The following is a 16,651-nucleotide window of genomic DNA, read 5'->3' as shown; positions in this document are numbered from 1 at the left end:
AACCTCAAATTACCCAGATAAAGGAACAAGGCACAGTCTCCTTAAAATTCTTTGTTTCCTCAGGGGGCAGTTGTTCTTCCAAAGCTGTCATCCCCTCTGTAAATTGTGACCTGCAGAAAGAAATGATGGGTACTTTATTCTGCCCGTTCATCTCACTGTCCCTTAGGTAATGCAAGGAGCTTAACTTGAACAGCATCTCTTCTTGTTCAGGCATTGGCATAATTTGCAAATGTTTCACCAGCACTTCTTCCATTAGCAGATTATCATTAACTTCCACCACACCTAAATAGAGGGGATGAGAAGGCTCCACAACCCCCCCCCCAACCCCACCACTTGAGTCTGAATTTGCTAGCCTGTTTGTACCATAAGTTGAAGCCTGCTGACCCTCTCTTCCCCATATTTCCCCAAGGGTATCCACTCTTCCAATCCATTAAAGGAAATTTAAAACTCTATATTCTACAATAAAATGGTGACAACAAAAATGGATATCTTTTTTGGGGGGAGCCTACATTTTTCTGCTGTGACCCATATTTGAACCAAAAATTTGATTATTTATTTGATTATTTATTTAATTTGAAAATTTGATTATTTATTTAGAAGACTTATACTCCATCCTTCCAGTGCATTTGCATTGCCCAGTGCAACTTACAACAGTCAAAAGCAAAACAATCCTATACAAGAAATAAAACAACAGCATAACAATGGAAATAGGCTCAGCAGATAAAAACATTTTAACATGAAGGTGTATTGCCACATTAAAAAAATCGTCTGCTGATTTTTGACAGTTGGCAAAAAAGTGTAAGCGAGAGTGCCCAGCAGTTCTCACCGGGTAGGGCATTCCACAATTTGGGTGCAGCCATTGAAGAGTCCTTCTCTTGTCTCAACCAGTGTGAGTTGCATTCAGGAAAACCTGCAGACAATCAGGAAAACTGTCTGTAGCTCAAGTGCCTAATTAAGGGTGCTTGGATATGCTGTGTTCATCTCCCCCCACAATACATGTTCTCTGGCCTGCTCTAATCCACATGGCTGAGATCAGTCTGATCCACACAATTTGGATAGCTGTCATCCTTCACCGAGTGTAGCGGGTTTGCTGGAGAAGAAGCATCTGACTTCCTTGTATGCACCCTGGTTGTGTGCTATAGCACTGATCCAGGAGTGTGGGCAGCTGCCATCTGGATGCATCCTTAGTCATACCGTCACATGCTTTGCAGTCTCCAAACAATTGCCCTAGACACACAACAGCAGCATGCTTTGGCAGTGGGATGGTTGTACGTGGGAAGAGTTGCTCGGTTGGGTTTATTATGGGCCGGGAAATTAGACACTGCAAATCAGCGCAGAGCCACCTGAGTCTCTGTCACTGAGCTTTAATCAATAATACAGTTTTGTTTTTAAATTCTAGCTCTACAGTGTTAAAGGGCTGAGATGCTAGGTGATTTCAGTAAGTGTGGGGATAATGATGATGGTACTTAGCCATTTAGCATGTTCAAAGTACTTCTTGTCTGTTACCTTAGTAACCCTTAAAACAGCCCTGCAGGTTAGGTTGGTATTATCTCCATATTGCTGATGAGAATTGGAGGCTGAGAGAATAGCAGCTTACCTGGGTCCAACCACTGAGCTCTCTGCGGAGAAAGATTTGAACTGGGTGATGCTCAGCTTGCAGCCGTAACGTTATGTTTTAGCAGCTTTCAGTTGTGCTGAATTGTCACTGAAAGAGCTGCTTTGTATGTTGCAGTTGATCAGGTATTTTGTGTATAATTACAGTGCACGCGGTAACGTGTGAAAAGGATAGTTGCCCTTTTTCTGCCTGTGCACATTTGAGACCTCTTCTCTCTGTAACATATGCATGCAGTGACACACAAAGGCATGTATCCAATTCACTTGTTACAGGACACGCTACAGGTGTGTATGGTTCAGAGGAGTTCTGTAATGTAATGTAAAGTAGTGCAAGTAGATAAAATAACTTCCAAGTACTGTTGGTCTTGTGGCTTCCTTTAACCACACCTCTTTAGTATCTGCATCTTTGGCCATGTCCCTTCTTTAATGAAACAAACTATTTAACACAAATATATTTCCACTTATATCTCCAAGCCAGAGAGAGAATGGAACCCAAAGGCGTCTTTTAAAAAAGGTTTTATTATTAAATACTTGTCTCCCTTTCTCTTCTACTCAAATGAATGCTCAGAGCGGCTTACAAAAGAAAAACTGGAAGCTTTCTTTAAAAAGTATTCCTGTACCATCACTAAACCTTATTGTGGTACTGTACACCTGCCTGTAGCTGTTCGCTACTGCTAATGTGTAAAGTAGCCAGGGACTTATGTCCAGCTGGCCAGGGACTGTCAGAGGCAGAACTTTAGAAATTTAGAGAGTCTGACACTCAGCTGGATGTCAGAGCGAGAAGAGCTGGCTCCTCAGGTAGGGGATGCTGCAACAGTGGTTAAAAGTAATTTCTGTTTTAGGCAACTGTGATGTTCCAGAAGTCGTTAGTAGAGGGAGGACAGGTGCATGTGGAGGTGTTAGCTAAAAGAGGAACTATACCTTTTCATGAATACTGGTTACCTGCAGGCTTCCATGTAATGGTCATGTTTGGAAGTAGAAGTACAGACATTTCTCATTCAGAGGCCAATAAAATTTGTTTTTTCATTTAAAATATGCATAGGATTGGAGGCAAGAAGATATCATTGCCTTCAGTGCTGTGAAGGCCATCCTTCCCTCCAGAATCTTGCTTCGCAGTAGAGAGGAAGATGAGAAGTTGCCTTTCTCTTGCATTTTGACCAGATGATTAAGATAATGTTTTGTCTTGCTTTCTGCTTTCAAATATCATTGCCAGATGGAAGGAGCAACAGTTTAGGTGCGAAGGGGAGCAGGGCAAATGTGGGGAAGCTGGTAGCTCTAGTTGTCAGAAGTTGTCCATGGTCCGGCAGTGTATACCAGTAACCACTCATTTGTACATGTCTTGCTTATTTTAATTACTGCTGCTTCCCCACCTCCACAGGTCAGAAGACAAGAATATATAGAGCCTAGGGAAACAACAGAAAAGGAAACTTAACGTTTCTATTGAAATGAGTCTGAGCCATAGAGTGTGGTTAATGCCACAATTACCCAGGTATGTTAAAATGCCACTTTTGCAACCCTTTTGCTCCATCTCAATTGAATGGGTTCCCTTTAAAGGGTGGGATTCTAATTGCTGGGGGATTCAGAATGCAGGTTCAGATTGGTTTTGCTTTTCTCCTTGGAGTCTGTTGTGATAGACTCTTACTGCATTAATATGCCTATGGATTTAACTCTCTGCACCTAAATACGAGTTTAAATGCTCTTGTCTTGATACGCACAATTGATAAATGGCTGTTTTGGTGTGTTGTGAGAATTGAGGCACCTTCAAATGCCCTAGAAGGAAGACTAAAAGGAAAGCCTCTACGGGGGGCAGTGGGGGGGAGTGGCAGCTGATTACACTCTTTAGGAGTTTTTGAAATTTAACAGGGATTCAACTACAGGTATGAAGTCAGGAGAGGAGAGGGGAAACCTTTTGGCCCTGGATCTTCCACAAGAGATTTTGACATGGTTTGGACATAATGACAACCCATCGGATTTTTAAAAAGATGAGTAGTCATGCACTCCATAACCCTTTTCCACTTTTACTCGGCAATCCATGATTGGCTCAGCAACCCACAATCAGCACCTGCTGAGCATGATGTCCAAACCCAGACTACTGGGTTATTTAGGGGGCAGACAACCCAGCAGTTAACCCATGATTTGTTAGCTTAACTGTGGGTTGTTTAGCCCTTAAGCAATCCAGCGGTCTGGGTTTTGACATCATGCCCAGCAGGAGCACCCGCTTTCTCCCAGTTGTCTCCAACAACCCATCTGTTTTTAAACCAATGGGTTGTCATTACATGCGAACAGCCCCATAGATAACTTCAAGGAACAAAGGAGATTAAACTAAAATAATTATTTGCTATTCACTAACGTTACTTTCTCCTAAAATATATCTGAAAATATTTAAACCACACACCTTGTGATCTAGTATCCCATCTATCCCATCAAAATGATATGTAAGGTGTGAATCAGAACCAAGCAGAATAAAGGTGATAGAATAACCTAAAACCAGGATGGCAAATGGGCAGCCCATGGTCCAGACTTGCCCCCGAAGCAATGACATCTAACCCTTAGTTAAAACTGCCAGATTTAATCAAGGTGTGATAGAAAGTTTGCTGACAGTTTCACTTCTAAGAAAAAAATGTTTCCACAAATTGTAGGAAAGATTGCATGCTGGCTATGATCAGATGTCATAAATGATGTTTTAGTGAAATGTGAACCCTGGGCTCTTATGCTCCCTTCTCCGGTACAGCTGCGAGGAAGAGTTCAGAAGGTTTTGCTTCAGCTTTTGATTAGCCACAGCTTGCTGTGTCATCCAAACCCATCAAACTGTGGTTAACTATGGTTAGTTTAAACAAACCAGCTTTGTAAACCACAGTTTGAAGTTGATGAACAATAGTTCACTGGGTTCAGACAGCGCAGCAAGCAGTTAATCAAAACCGAAAGCTTCCAAACTCCTTCTTGCAGCCATGCCAGAGGAGGAAGAGCGGGGTGGGGGTGGAGAAGCACAGCAGCCTGTGGGGAGGCTAAGTTCATTCATGTCTCACTAAACCATAATTTAGCATGACATCTGAAGACAGTCACTGGAACACATTGCATCTCTTTTGGGGGTTGTAAGCCTGAGCTCATGTACCTCATAAATGTGAAGCAGTTGCTGCTTGAATGGCATTTAGATTTTATTGCTGTTTGAACCTCAGTCATCACTTTTAGACAACTAAGGGAGGCCATAGAAAGAGCAGCAACTGTAATATTTTAGACCTGGGAAGTCCACAATTATTCCATCCACTGCTTCAGTCAGCACTCCTGCTGAGAAGAACCTGGAGTGACACACTATCCAGGTGCCCAATATTTATTTATTTAAAATTATTTTAGGCCACCTTTTAAGGTGTGCCCAAGAGGGAGTGCCCCAGCCCAAGGGATGAAATCAGGAGGAGGGGCTATTTTCACATGTAGTCACTGTGTAATGTTTTAAAGTGCAGCACTTGGAGCACAGTACCTTTTTTTCAGTCATCACTGCCTTATTTTGTTTTAAAAAATTAGTGTGTTAAATTTCCTTTTATTTTATTTTTATTTATTGCATTTATATCCCGCCTTTTTTCCTCTTGCAAGGAACCCAAGGCGGCTTACATTATCCTTGTTAAGCATAAAGGCAGGATAGAAATATTTCAAATTAAATAAATGGAATGCTCTCAGAACATCTTTGTTAGAGTAACAGTTAAACAGAACTATTTAGGAGAACACGGAAAAGTCATCGCCCCCAAAAGTTGTTTCCTTGAATCTCTGTATAGAAGGCATCTGAGTGAAAATGGTTTGAAAGATTTAATGGGTTAATTGTCCCCATTTCCCCCCACTCCCTAAAGGTTCTGATTTGTTACCTGCAAAGTCCATTGTCAATGAAGAAAGAAACTACCTGGGAATTTGAGGTGGGAACAAGGCCCTAATACTGTTCAACATGCGCAAAGGAGTGCCAAAGGACCCAGATATAGCTGACCTGTTCTACAAAGATGATCCTCAAGAACTGTTCGTGGGTTTACATGAAATTGGACATGGAAGTTTTGGAGCCGTTTACTTTGTAAGTAGTTTTTGCTTTCAGTTCATTCTGCCTGAAAAAAAATTTTTTATAGTACTAAGCTTGAGGAAGAGCTTTGCCATCATTAGTCAAAGCTGTTTATACCCTTCTCTCCCATCATCCCAAGATGGCATTCATTGCACAGATAAATAAGTGGGTAAAAGCGGAATCAAGTAGAAAGGGGGTAAAAACAGGGAGGGAAAGCTAAAATTAGCAGGGGGAAAGTGGTGGGTGGGAGAAGGATTAACCATATACATGCCTGCCCCTTCTCTACTGCAAATCTCCTTCCCCTTGCTGCTTTGCTGTAGGGTAGTGGTAATGGGGTACCCAGACCCAAATTTGCTGCCAAGCTTGTTGGCTGGCTTTTATAGCAATTCAACTGTTGCTAAAATATTCCAAGTTGCCACCCAAAAAGGCCAAGAGCAAAAATAGATATCCCCCCCACCCCACCAACATGTGCATGTACTCACACACACAGCTGGTATCCTACACCTGCGGATGAAGACTGCAGGCTGTAACTTGCCTAAGGCTACCCAGTGAATTTGTGGCAGGTCCGATTTGAGGCTTGGATCACGGACCTCCTGGGGCTCCTTATTAAATTAATGAAGATAAGCATTTAAAAAGAGCTACACATCACAGTATAGCTTCCTGTTTTGGGATGCTTTCCGTTGCAAAAGATGGCTGCTTGTATGTTATCTAAAGGAGGTGACCCAGTTTTATAAATGAAGTAGATTGAACTTATTAGTTCTCTCCTTTGCAGAAATGATGTAGTGTTTCTTGAAAATGAGGCAGTGTCACTTAAAGCCGCCTGCTGCATGGCATTACTTACAGTCTGTCTGATTAGCCTGTTATTTAACTGTAAGATGTCTCCGGCTGTGGATTAGTCCTTCAAGGAAAGCAGAGCCATGCTGCTTTAATCATTTAAAGCTCCACCAGACAACGCTACGAAGAGTGTTCTGCAGGGGACCATTCCCCTCCCAGCCAAGGAGATCACACCAAGCAGTCTGTTGCCACACCTCTGTCAGTTTCTGGAGCTAGGCATAGCTTATTTTAAGCATTTGGAGTAGGGGGGGAAATCAGACATTACTGGCATCACAAAAAATGTTTTTGGAGGCTTTCAAATAAAGCATTTTTATTAGTGGAATGATGCAGAACCACTGACTCACTTCAACATTATAAATAGCATTTTTCAGACATAAAAGCTGTTAACCTTCTAAGATTCTCTTTTATTTATTTAAATTTCTACTGGAAGGCTTGAGACAGATGACAGCTGGAATTGTAATAAAATCCTTTAAATCCTATTAGACATAATAAGTATATTGAAAAATAACACTGCCACTAAGGTGTTTGGGATGTTGAATTGGGGACTCTTAATCTCTGTGCCACCATAGAAGCTTGCCAGAAGGAGGAGCCAATGGCTTGCTGTCCCCTTCACTTGGGTCTTACCATAGATGTGAGTGAAAGGATGTCTTGCTGCTTCACTGGCTGTGAGGTGAAGAAAGAGGCCAGTGAGATTTCATCTGACCCCATAAAGCTTCTCAGTTTAAGCAACTTTGTCCTTTGAGACAAAAAATGACCTAGCTTACAGGTGAGCACTGAAATTATTTAGGGTGGTAAAAACAAAAAGAAATTGCAATGAGGTCTAAAAGGATCTCTCCAAAATGGGTGACCAAGCAATAAAATGGTAAGCAGCCCTCCCCAACCTGGTGCCCTCCAGATACTTTGGACTACAATGCCCAGCATTCCTGACAATTGGCCATGCTGGCTGAAGCTGATGGGAGCTGAAGTCCAAAATATTTGGAGGGCTGCAAAGAGCACTAAAAGAAAAGTATTGGTTATTTTTCCACTTTTCCCAAAATGTCCACCCCCCACCCCAGGAAAAACTGTTTTTCCCATGGCTTCAAAATTTCCAGAAATTGTACATCCCTAGGGGGAATGTGATAGAGGTTTATAAAATTATGCATGTTGCAGAGGAAGTGGACATAGAGAAGTTTTTCTCCCTTTCTCATAATACTAGAGCCCAAGGTTATGCAATTAAGTTGAATGGTGGGAGAGTACTAGTTAAACTATCTTGCTTCTACAAGATTCGTTAATGGCCACCACGTTACATGGCTTTAAAAGGGGATCAGACATTGGAGGATAAGGCCATCAGTATCTACTAGTCTGAATACCAGTTGCTGGGAAGTACCAGCCAGAGTGGGCTGTTGCCCTCATGCCCTGATTGTGGGCTTCCCAGGTTGGCCACCATGCGAAACAGGATGCTGGACTAAATAGGCCTTTGGTCTGATCCAGTAAGACTTCCATAATGTTCTTAAGACCAAACTGCCCATAGATTGCACATACCAGCTTATTCATCTGTCTACCTTGTGTTGCCTCTGCCAGCCTGTCTACACCTAGCTATGATTCCAACTGCCATCTTAAACAAACTTCCCCAAAGCCAGCCTTGAACAGAGAGGTCTTATCAGTGTTTCCAAAGAATTTCAGGGCATACAGTTGGATGGGTCTTCAGAAGAAGGGGGCTCCACAATTATGACGCAGCTGCTCAGAACATACTGTTCTTGCTTGGCAGATGGCATAATAAAAAAGGATCATTTTATTGATGTTGCGGATATTATTGGAGTATAAGGGAGGATGCAGTCTCTGGCAGATAGGGCCAACCGCTGCCTTGTGGGTAGCATCTATCCCACCCATATGATTTTTGGATAACCTTATAAGCTTACTTACTCAGCGGGGAGGCAAAATAACACTGTGGCACAGAGGCCTTTGAGGTCTACTGTTGCTTTAAGGCTGTGTGGGAGAGAGAAGTTGTTGATTTCAAGGTTAACACTTGACTCCTGAAACATTTGAGGATTTAGCAAGTGCTTCTGCTGTTTGCATTTAGCTCCTCAGAGCATTGATTCTGAGTGATGTGCGCTAAGGAGCCAGAGTGGTTGGGCTAGTTTTGTGGTAGATCTTGTGCTGCTGGCTCCTGATATAAATCCTAATACAGAGTTGAATTAATGTTTTTTGAGGAAGGATGTCTACAGAAGGCATTCGCTTGCTTGGCTGTAGGGAAAAATGAGAAAATCTTTTAAATACTACTTCTTCCTCCCCCCCCCCCCCCTTTCCAGGCCACCAATGCCCGCACTAATGAGGTGGTGGCAATCAAGAAGATGTCCTACAGTGGAAAGCAAACAAATGAGGTAAGAAGGACAAACACCCTGCAAATTGACAACCTCCAGTAGTACAACACGACCTTAGCGTTACAGCAGCAAGGCAGTCTATTCAGTTGTGTGATGACACTTGCTTCTGTAGAAAAACACATTAAAAAATTAAAAACTGATCAGCACTTGCTTGTTAATGAAGTGAAGTGGGAATGTGGACACTGAACTATTTGCAACACTAGAATCTTGAGTGCCTTTCAGATGTTGCAAAGTACTAAACAAGATATCTCCTGAGACCTGAATGTGAAGACTTATAGCAGTGTGTGAAATCCACACGTTCTTTACCCTTTTAGCAATGCAACTCCTGTTCTTCTCAGGCCCTGCATGGTATTTCTGGCCCCCGCCCATTCCCACACACAGAGACGACGACTATTATTACTACCATTTGATCTTTTATCCTGCCATTCCAGTCAGGGCAGCATACAAGTTCTCCCCACTCCGCCAACATTATGTTCATAACAACACTGTGGATAGGTTGATCTGAGAGATGGTGACTGGCACAAGGTCATCCAGTAAGTACTTTGCAGGATCTGAAAACCAAATCGGGATTTGAGCCTGAATCTCCCTGGTCCCAGTCCAACTCACCAACCACTGTCATTCTGCCTCTCTCACTCCTTTGTCCTTTTCCATCCTGTATCTTAAGCCCCCCAACCCCCTTTACCACATAATGCCTCTTGTACTTAGAATTGTGCATGAGTGTTCTGATCAGCCTTATATGAGCAGCTGCAGTGATCTTCAACATTCTACAACTGACGCTTCCTATTCAGGAATTGGAGTGTTTGCGAGCAATCTGTGATACTACTGCAACTCACTGGACAGTTTTGTATCTTTCCTTCTGGTTCTTAGTGCTGCATAGTTTGCTAATTTCAAATAGGAGACCAATTTCTACTAGACAGTTCATCAAATGTAATAGACCAAATAACACGTCCCGAAGTTCTTCTTGAACATCCCTATCCATCCCTGTGACCAAAGCTAGCAATGAATCCAAAGTTTAAAATCATGTAACTCGTGTAACTTTATTCAGGTTTTCCTTAATTTGTAAATATGCAACATTGCATGTTTGCTTAATGCCCATATTTTATGTTAAATGACTTATTCTAATTGCCCTCTGGTAGCTATTAGTCTCCAAAAGTCTTTACATCTTTAGCAAATGCTGACTGACAAACTTTACTGCCCAATTCCTCCTGCTAAAAAGCTGTGAGGCAATCAGAACTGAGGTTCTCAAATCCATGTTCTGTCCAGATATAAGACTCCATGTGAAATGGCAGAAAGTAAATGCCTCTGGTCTTAGCCTTCCCTCAGAAACACTGTCTTTTGCTTCTGTACCTGGGATGTTCTAGAGCGGATGTGGGGAAGCTTTTTTGGCTGCAAGGACCAAACTAGCTCCAGGCAAGTATGTTGGGGACTGCAGACCAGAAGTGAGCAGGGCCACAGCCACTGCTGGCACGTGGCACCTGACATGCTTGTCCCCACATCCACTTGCATCCACACAACCATTCACCCACACTCATTCGTGGATGTGCTCGTGCTCCCTGATCAGACAAGGTGAGCAGTAGGCAAAACCCTCTCAGGCAGGTTAGTCCACCACTCTCTTTTGAGGAGCAGCTCCTTGAGGCACTGCTAAACAGCAGGCAGCGCCCTTTCAGGGGGTGTGGCCTGGGAAGGGCGTAGTTTGAGAACAGGGCATTCCCAGGGGAAATGGAGTAGGCTGGTGGGCCAGAGGTTCCTTGTGGCTGTTCTGGAAAATGCAAGGGTTGATGTTAGAAACAAATTCCTTTGACTTTTTTCCAAAAACAGAAATGGCAGGATATTATCAAGGAAGTCAGATTTCTACGACAGCTAAAGCATCCCAACACCATAGAGTACAAGGGCTGTTACTTGAAAGAGCACACTGCCTGGGTGAGTTTGAGTTGCCCCAGATTTTGACTCTAACAGATTGTTTTCCAAAGTGTTTGTTTCTTGGATGTAATGCTGAATATGTCATTTGTCTTTTACTGCTATTTATTTTTAAAGCTTGTGGACCACTGAGTTTACATCATAGAAACTGAAAATGTTTGCAAGGATTGGTGTCCACTGCTGGGTTGCCTCAGCCTTATTTTAGCTGCACTGCCAGGGTGACAACAAATGGGTCTTGGTGATGATGCACCATTTGGCGATGATGCACCAAGACTCATCTCAGTCACAGCATTGTTTCATTTTTGAATTCCTTGAATGTGTTGTTCTGTCTAGAGTATGTGTGAGCTTCCTTCTTACCTGTTCTTTTTGGAGGGTTTGGCTCAGATTTCCTTCCTCCCACTTCAAATTAAAGTAGATTGTTACACTGACAGTTGTGTCTCCCACCTTTAACAATGCCGGTGTATGTAAAATCAAGGCAAAAGGGAAGAAAAGATTGAAATGAGGCCTCTCTAAGTGTTGATTCAGACTCATGCTACAATTGTGTATTGCTGCAGCCACACTCTTGTATGCTGCATCAACATGCAGTGGATACACAATGGAGAGCTGTGTCCCATGACAGCTCCATGATGCATACCTCCAGAGTGTTTAGGAAGGTGTGCCTGCCCTTCATGCCCTTAATATGTTCACTGTGGGGAAGACCAGTGTAATCATGGCAAACAAAATTGCTGCTTACATTTGAAACACTTCTGAGAGACTGGTAAAAATTTGAGACTGGTAAACATGTGAGTCTGTGTAGAGAGAGGGATCTTCTGCATAGGAATTGCTGTGAGTCTCACAGCAATTCTGCCACTCTTTTGTGTTGCTTCTCCACATATGTAAACAATGTATACATGCAGAGAAAACAGCTTTTGGTGAATCAAAATAATCCCATGGGGCTATTCACTTGAGGATTTCACTCTCTAGGGACCAGTTTCCACAACCAGCAGAATCACATGGTAAAGCTTTCATGCTACAGGTGAAGAGTTGCATATTTGAATGCTCTGTGGGAAGAAAGACTCCATCACACAGAAAAATAGCATGTTGAGGGGAAGACAAAGTTGAAACTTTGGGTGCATATCATATATATTGATATGCAACCTTCTATCTTCATCCTGAAATTGCACTTTCTGAGTAAATCTTTACCACATTATTCTGGTAATTGTATAACCAAGCCCTAAATCCTGCCTTTTCCCCACTAAGTGTTAATATACCTCTCCATAATCCCCCAGTGTTGGTTCATGGTTTGTGGTGCTCCAGTGATTTCACCTGATTTCACCTATGTGAAGCCTTGAAGCTTGGGAGCAGGGGAGATGACCAGTGTGTAGTCATGGCAACCCAAAATCAACATATAAATGTTGAAGGAGCTCTAAATATTGCTAAATGTGTCATGTCATGTCAATGTGAGCAGGTACTGAGCAGAAACTAGAAAACCAGTTTCCTGGATCTCTCTGCAAACTCTTTTGGTATGCTATATTACAAACTTGCATTAGTTGTAAACCACTTTCACTGTCATGGCTTCCTCCCAAACAATCATGGGAATTACAATTTGAATCTGTTGAGACTTTGTTTAAGAAATTCCACCCTCCGCAATACTACAGTTCCCAAGCTTCACCAAGGAAAGGGAGTGACTGTTAAACTGGTTTAAATCTGTAGTGTAGATAAAATCTTTATAATGCACCCTTGATCTTTTGGCCACGTGTCATTCTTGCTCATTAATGGCTGCATTTATTTCTACCACTTGCAGTTAGTGATGGAGTACTGCTTAGGATCAGCTTCAGATTTGTTGGAAGGTAAGCCTTGAAATATTCCTACCATTACTTTTTGCCAGTATGGCTATATTTTTAAGGGACAGAGTTACCTTCCCACACAGTATATCATAGGAAATTTATAATTTGGTGCAGGTGCAGCAGTCTAATTCCTTCCTCTTTAGTATATAGATTTTTTTGACACTTGCAGTGCATTCACACCACAGTGTCTGAATGCAACTAGGTTAAACTAAGCTATATCTATGAATTCGTGGCTTGTAGTATGGGTTCCATCTTACTAGGCTCTGGTTAATAACTTGTGGAGGGCCACTATGACAAGCAGATGAGGAGGGCATGGCCAAGGCCCCATTCTCCCTTCTTCCAGGTAGCCTCCTGCCAAATTTCATTGCCATAGAAGCTGTGCATCCATTGCCCTGCTTTATGTCTGAGGTTGGCAGTTGGTGGGCTACATTTGACCCAGGACCTATCATTTCCTGGCTTCTATCCTAGGGGATTTCCTTGCACACTTTTGTTTGTTTGTTTAAAAATCTCTGACAAGAATTTCATGAACAATTACAGTTTCAAGAAAAGCAGGGACAATATATGGAGAAAATTACTGTGTTTACACTCTCATCTCTTTATTCTTCTAAGTGGAGACTGCTGGAACTGAATATGCATAGTAGTACAAAATACAATGAAGAAAAAGGTTTAAGGGAGTGTGAAGTCAAGTGCATCTCACTGTTTTCACCTGCAGAAGAATGTTGGACTGATGATCCCATGGTCATCAGCCCAACAGATTAGATTAGAAGTCAGATTAGAAGAATGACTTGGATACCTGCATTGAGCAGGGGGTTGGACTTGATGATCTTATAGGCCTCTTCCAACTCTACTGTTCTATGATTCTATGGATGTCCATCCAAACACCCTTCTTTTGCAGCAAAACAAGGAAGCATCTGTGACTAGTTTTCCTGCACTCTTGCTTGCTGGTTATGTTTGAAATCAGAAGTATGAGACGTGGAAATGTGGCTACCATGAGCCAGAGGGATGGGAAGCTTCCAGTCTACACTTTGGACAAATAGAGCCTAGCATGAGTTGAAGACGCAGTGTGTGTGGACTAGAAATGCATTGAATCCTCATCTGGCCCAGTTTCTAAATTTTTCATGCAGTTGAGAGGAGTGAATCCTGCCTTTATTCAACCTGGTTCTGGTAGTGAGACAGTGTTCACATCCCAGATTTGCGTTTCTCATCAGATGATGAAAGGTGGAACTACCACAACGAAGACAGCTGTTATACATTTGTTACTTACCTCAATTATCAATACTGTGGTAGGTGGGTAATACCTCCCTAGTTGGATTTGAAGGGTTAAGTCTTGACTGGTCCTGTTCAGGGCAACAACAAAGCTGATCTGGCAGGGAAGGAGTCAAAAACAGGAACTCGTTGGGGTTGCTTAAGTAAGGCCTTTTTGGAGTTCTTTTGTGGTTGACTAGATGTAGCACATCCCATTTTACTTCCAGGGGATGGAGGGTGGCTATGTGCATAAGTACTAGACTTGAACTACCTGCATGAAAGTAGCTGGCATGGCAGCCTTAAAAAAAGATCCAGAATCCTGCCTGATGGACCCTACAATCAAATTTCAAGAGTGGGAAAGAGAAGGGGGGAAGGCAAGAATGTGTACAACTGTAATTATGCATTCTTAGGCTTGATTTCATTTTGGGGTAAGAACTAAGGAGGTCAGTCCAAGGCTTCACACAATTGATGGACTTTGAGGAAGGGTTTGAAGGAAAAGAGAGGTGATGCTATATTGGTGTTCGGGGAGGGAGTTCCAGGCATAAGGGGCATCTATGGAAGCTAGTCAGAGTCACTTTAGAGACATTGTAGTGTAGTGGTGAGAGTGACGGACTGGGAGCCGGGAGATCCGGGTTCTAGTCCCCACTTGGCCATGGAAGCTTACTGGGTGACTTTGGGCCAGTCACAGACTCTCAGCCCAACCTACCTCACAGGGTTGTTGTTGTGAGGATACAATGGTGAGGAGGAGGATAATGTAAGCCGCCTTGAGTTCCTTGCAAGAGGGAGAAAGGCGGGGTATAAATGCAATAAATAAATAAATAAATTTGGGGAACTGTGGATAATACCATTGAAGGAGCAAGGCTCCCAGAAAGGAAAATAAGGGCAGAAAGACGCATTATATCTGCTTTCGAATGGCATCTTCTTTGGGCACCCTCTCATATCTTTGTCCTTGTGCCCAGAAGAAGGTTCCTGCCTGTGTGGATATTATCATCATGGTTTGCATGAATGAATCTATTGGCAGAGCATCCACAGCCCTTCCTACCCTAGCATTGTGTCAAAAGATGATCATCCAATTTCTCCTCCTCTTCCTCCTCCTCCTCTTCCTCCTCCTCCTAATCCAGTTCATAAGAAGCCACTTCAGGAAGTGGAGATAGCTGCCATTACCGATGGTGCCTTGCAGGGGCTGGCCTACCTGCATTCTCATTGTAAGATACATAGGTAAGAGCACAGAGTTACTTGTTTTCTATATCGGGGGTGGGGGTGGGGGTGGGGGGTTCTTTGCATTAATGCCATGCAAAGAAGAATGCATTGATTCATCAGACCGGGGGAGGTGGTATTCTAACTGCTTCAGATGAATTTACGTTCCTCCCACACCCTCAAGAATCCAGTTCACAGTCTGGGGCACTTTTAGATCCAATTTGGATCCAAACTGGCTTTGGATGCCCAAGCAGCATCCATATCACAAAGCCCCTTTCATCGGTTAAGGTTGGTGTGCCAGCCACAACCTCTCCTGGACAGGAGAAGTTGGTGGCTATTCTTCATTTACTGGTAGCAGCCAGATTAGACTACTGTTTTGTTTTATAGATGGGGTTGCTTTTGAAGACCACTTGGGAAGTCCAGTTAGTCCAATATAAAGCTGCTCAATTGTTGATTGGGACTGGCTAGATATAACACATCTCACCAGTTCCTAAGGAACATCTCTGGCTGCTTTCAAGCATAATTCAGAACTCGTGTTAAACTATGATACCCTATATGGCTTGGGACCTATATACATGGGCTTGGGACCCATATGCAAAATCAACTTGCAAAGCCCTTCTCTGGGTGCCCCTGCCGTCTGAGGTTAGGTGGGTGATAGCAGGAAGAGGGCTGCCTTGGCTGTGGTAGTGGCCATCTGAAGAGGCCCCTTGTAAGATTATTAACAGACCTGGCTCCAGGTTTTGGAAGCCCCTTGGGCAAGACACCTTCAATGGGCCCCCTCCCTCACTGAGTCTACCTTCTCCCCACCATTGTCAGCAACTGCTATTGCTCCTCATCCTCTTTCTCATCATTGCTACCACTTGCTTGCTTACAGGTAGAGAGAGTCAGTTAGCAAATAGGCAGTGACATCTACTGTTCCTCCTTCTCATCGCTGTCATTGCCAGGGCCAGAGCAAGAGGCGGGTGAACAAGTAGGATGCAATGGTGAAGAGGAGGGGCAACTCCTGGGAGCTCCTGACAGTGGGCCCCTGCTGGGTGTGGGCCATTGGCAGGTGCCCAACCATGCCTACCCTTGATGCTAGTCCAGGTTGTGGTGTCCCACAGATGGAATGCCCTCCGCAGGGAGGCTTTTGTTGTTGTTGTTGTTGTTCAGTCGTTCAGTCATGTCCGACTCTTCGTGACCCCATGGACCATAGCACGCCAGGCCTTCCTGTCCTGCGTTCTCTCCCGGAGTGTGCTCAAGCTCATATTCATTGCATCGGTGATGCTATCTAGCCATCTCATCCTCTGCCGTCCCCTTCTCCTTTTGCCTTCCATCTTTCCCAGCATCAGGGTCTTTTCCAGTGAGTTTTCTCTTCGCATTAGGTGGCCAAAATATTTGAGCTTTAGCTTCAGTATCTGTCCTTCCAATGAGCACTCAGGCTTGATTTCCTTTAGGATTGACTGATTTGACCTCCTTGCAGTCCAGGGGACTTGTAAGAGCCTTCTCCAGCACCACAGTTCGAAAGCATTGATTCTTTGGCGCTCAGCCTTATAGTCCAGCTCGCACAGCCATACGTTGCTACTGGGAAAACCATAGCTTTGATTATACGAATCTTTGTCGGCAAGGTGATGTCTCTGCTT

At 43.4% G+C, this 16,651-nt stretch overlaps 1 protein-coding gene across 3 annotated transcripts in view; it reads left to right on the top strand.

Annotated features, from left to right (window-relative positions):
- TAOK3 (TAO kinase 3) overlaps positions 1 to 16,651 on the top strand; it is a 143,448-nt gene that overhangs the window by 34,611 nt on the left and 92,186 nt on the right. For all 3 annotated transcript variants that reach the window (XM_084820464.1, XM_084820463.1, XM_084820466.1), the window contains exons 2-7: positions 2,993 to 3,103; positions 5,454 to 5,665; positions 8,773 to 8,844; positions 10,663 to 10,764; positions 12,545 to 12,590; positions 14,954 to 15,050. In XM_084820464.1, the coding sequence (XP_084676590.1) occupies positions 5,546 to 5,665; positions 8,773 to 8,844; positions 10,663 to 10,764; positions 12,545 to 12,590; positions 14,954 to 15,050 (437 nt within the window). In that variant the 5' untranslated portion in view covers positions 2,993 to 3,103; positions 5,454 to 5,545. The remainder of the gene's footprint in view (positions 1 to 2,992; positions 3,104 to 5,453; positions 5,666 to 8,772; positions 8,845 to 10,662; positions 10,765 to 12,544; positions 12,591 to 14,953; positions 15,051 to 16,651) is intronic.

Source organism: Heloderma suspectum, chromosome 13 (genome assembly GCF_057233095.1).
Source record: "Heloderma suspectum isolate Gila_16-S chromosome 13, 16-S_ref, whole genome shotgun sequence".
Classification (NCBI taxonomy): Eukaryota; Metazoa; Chordata; class Lepidosauria; order Squamata; family Helodermatidae; genus Heloderma; species Heloderma suspectum.
This window is presented reverse-complemented; position numbering and strand designations above follow the sequence as displayed.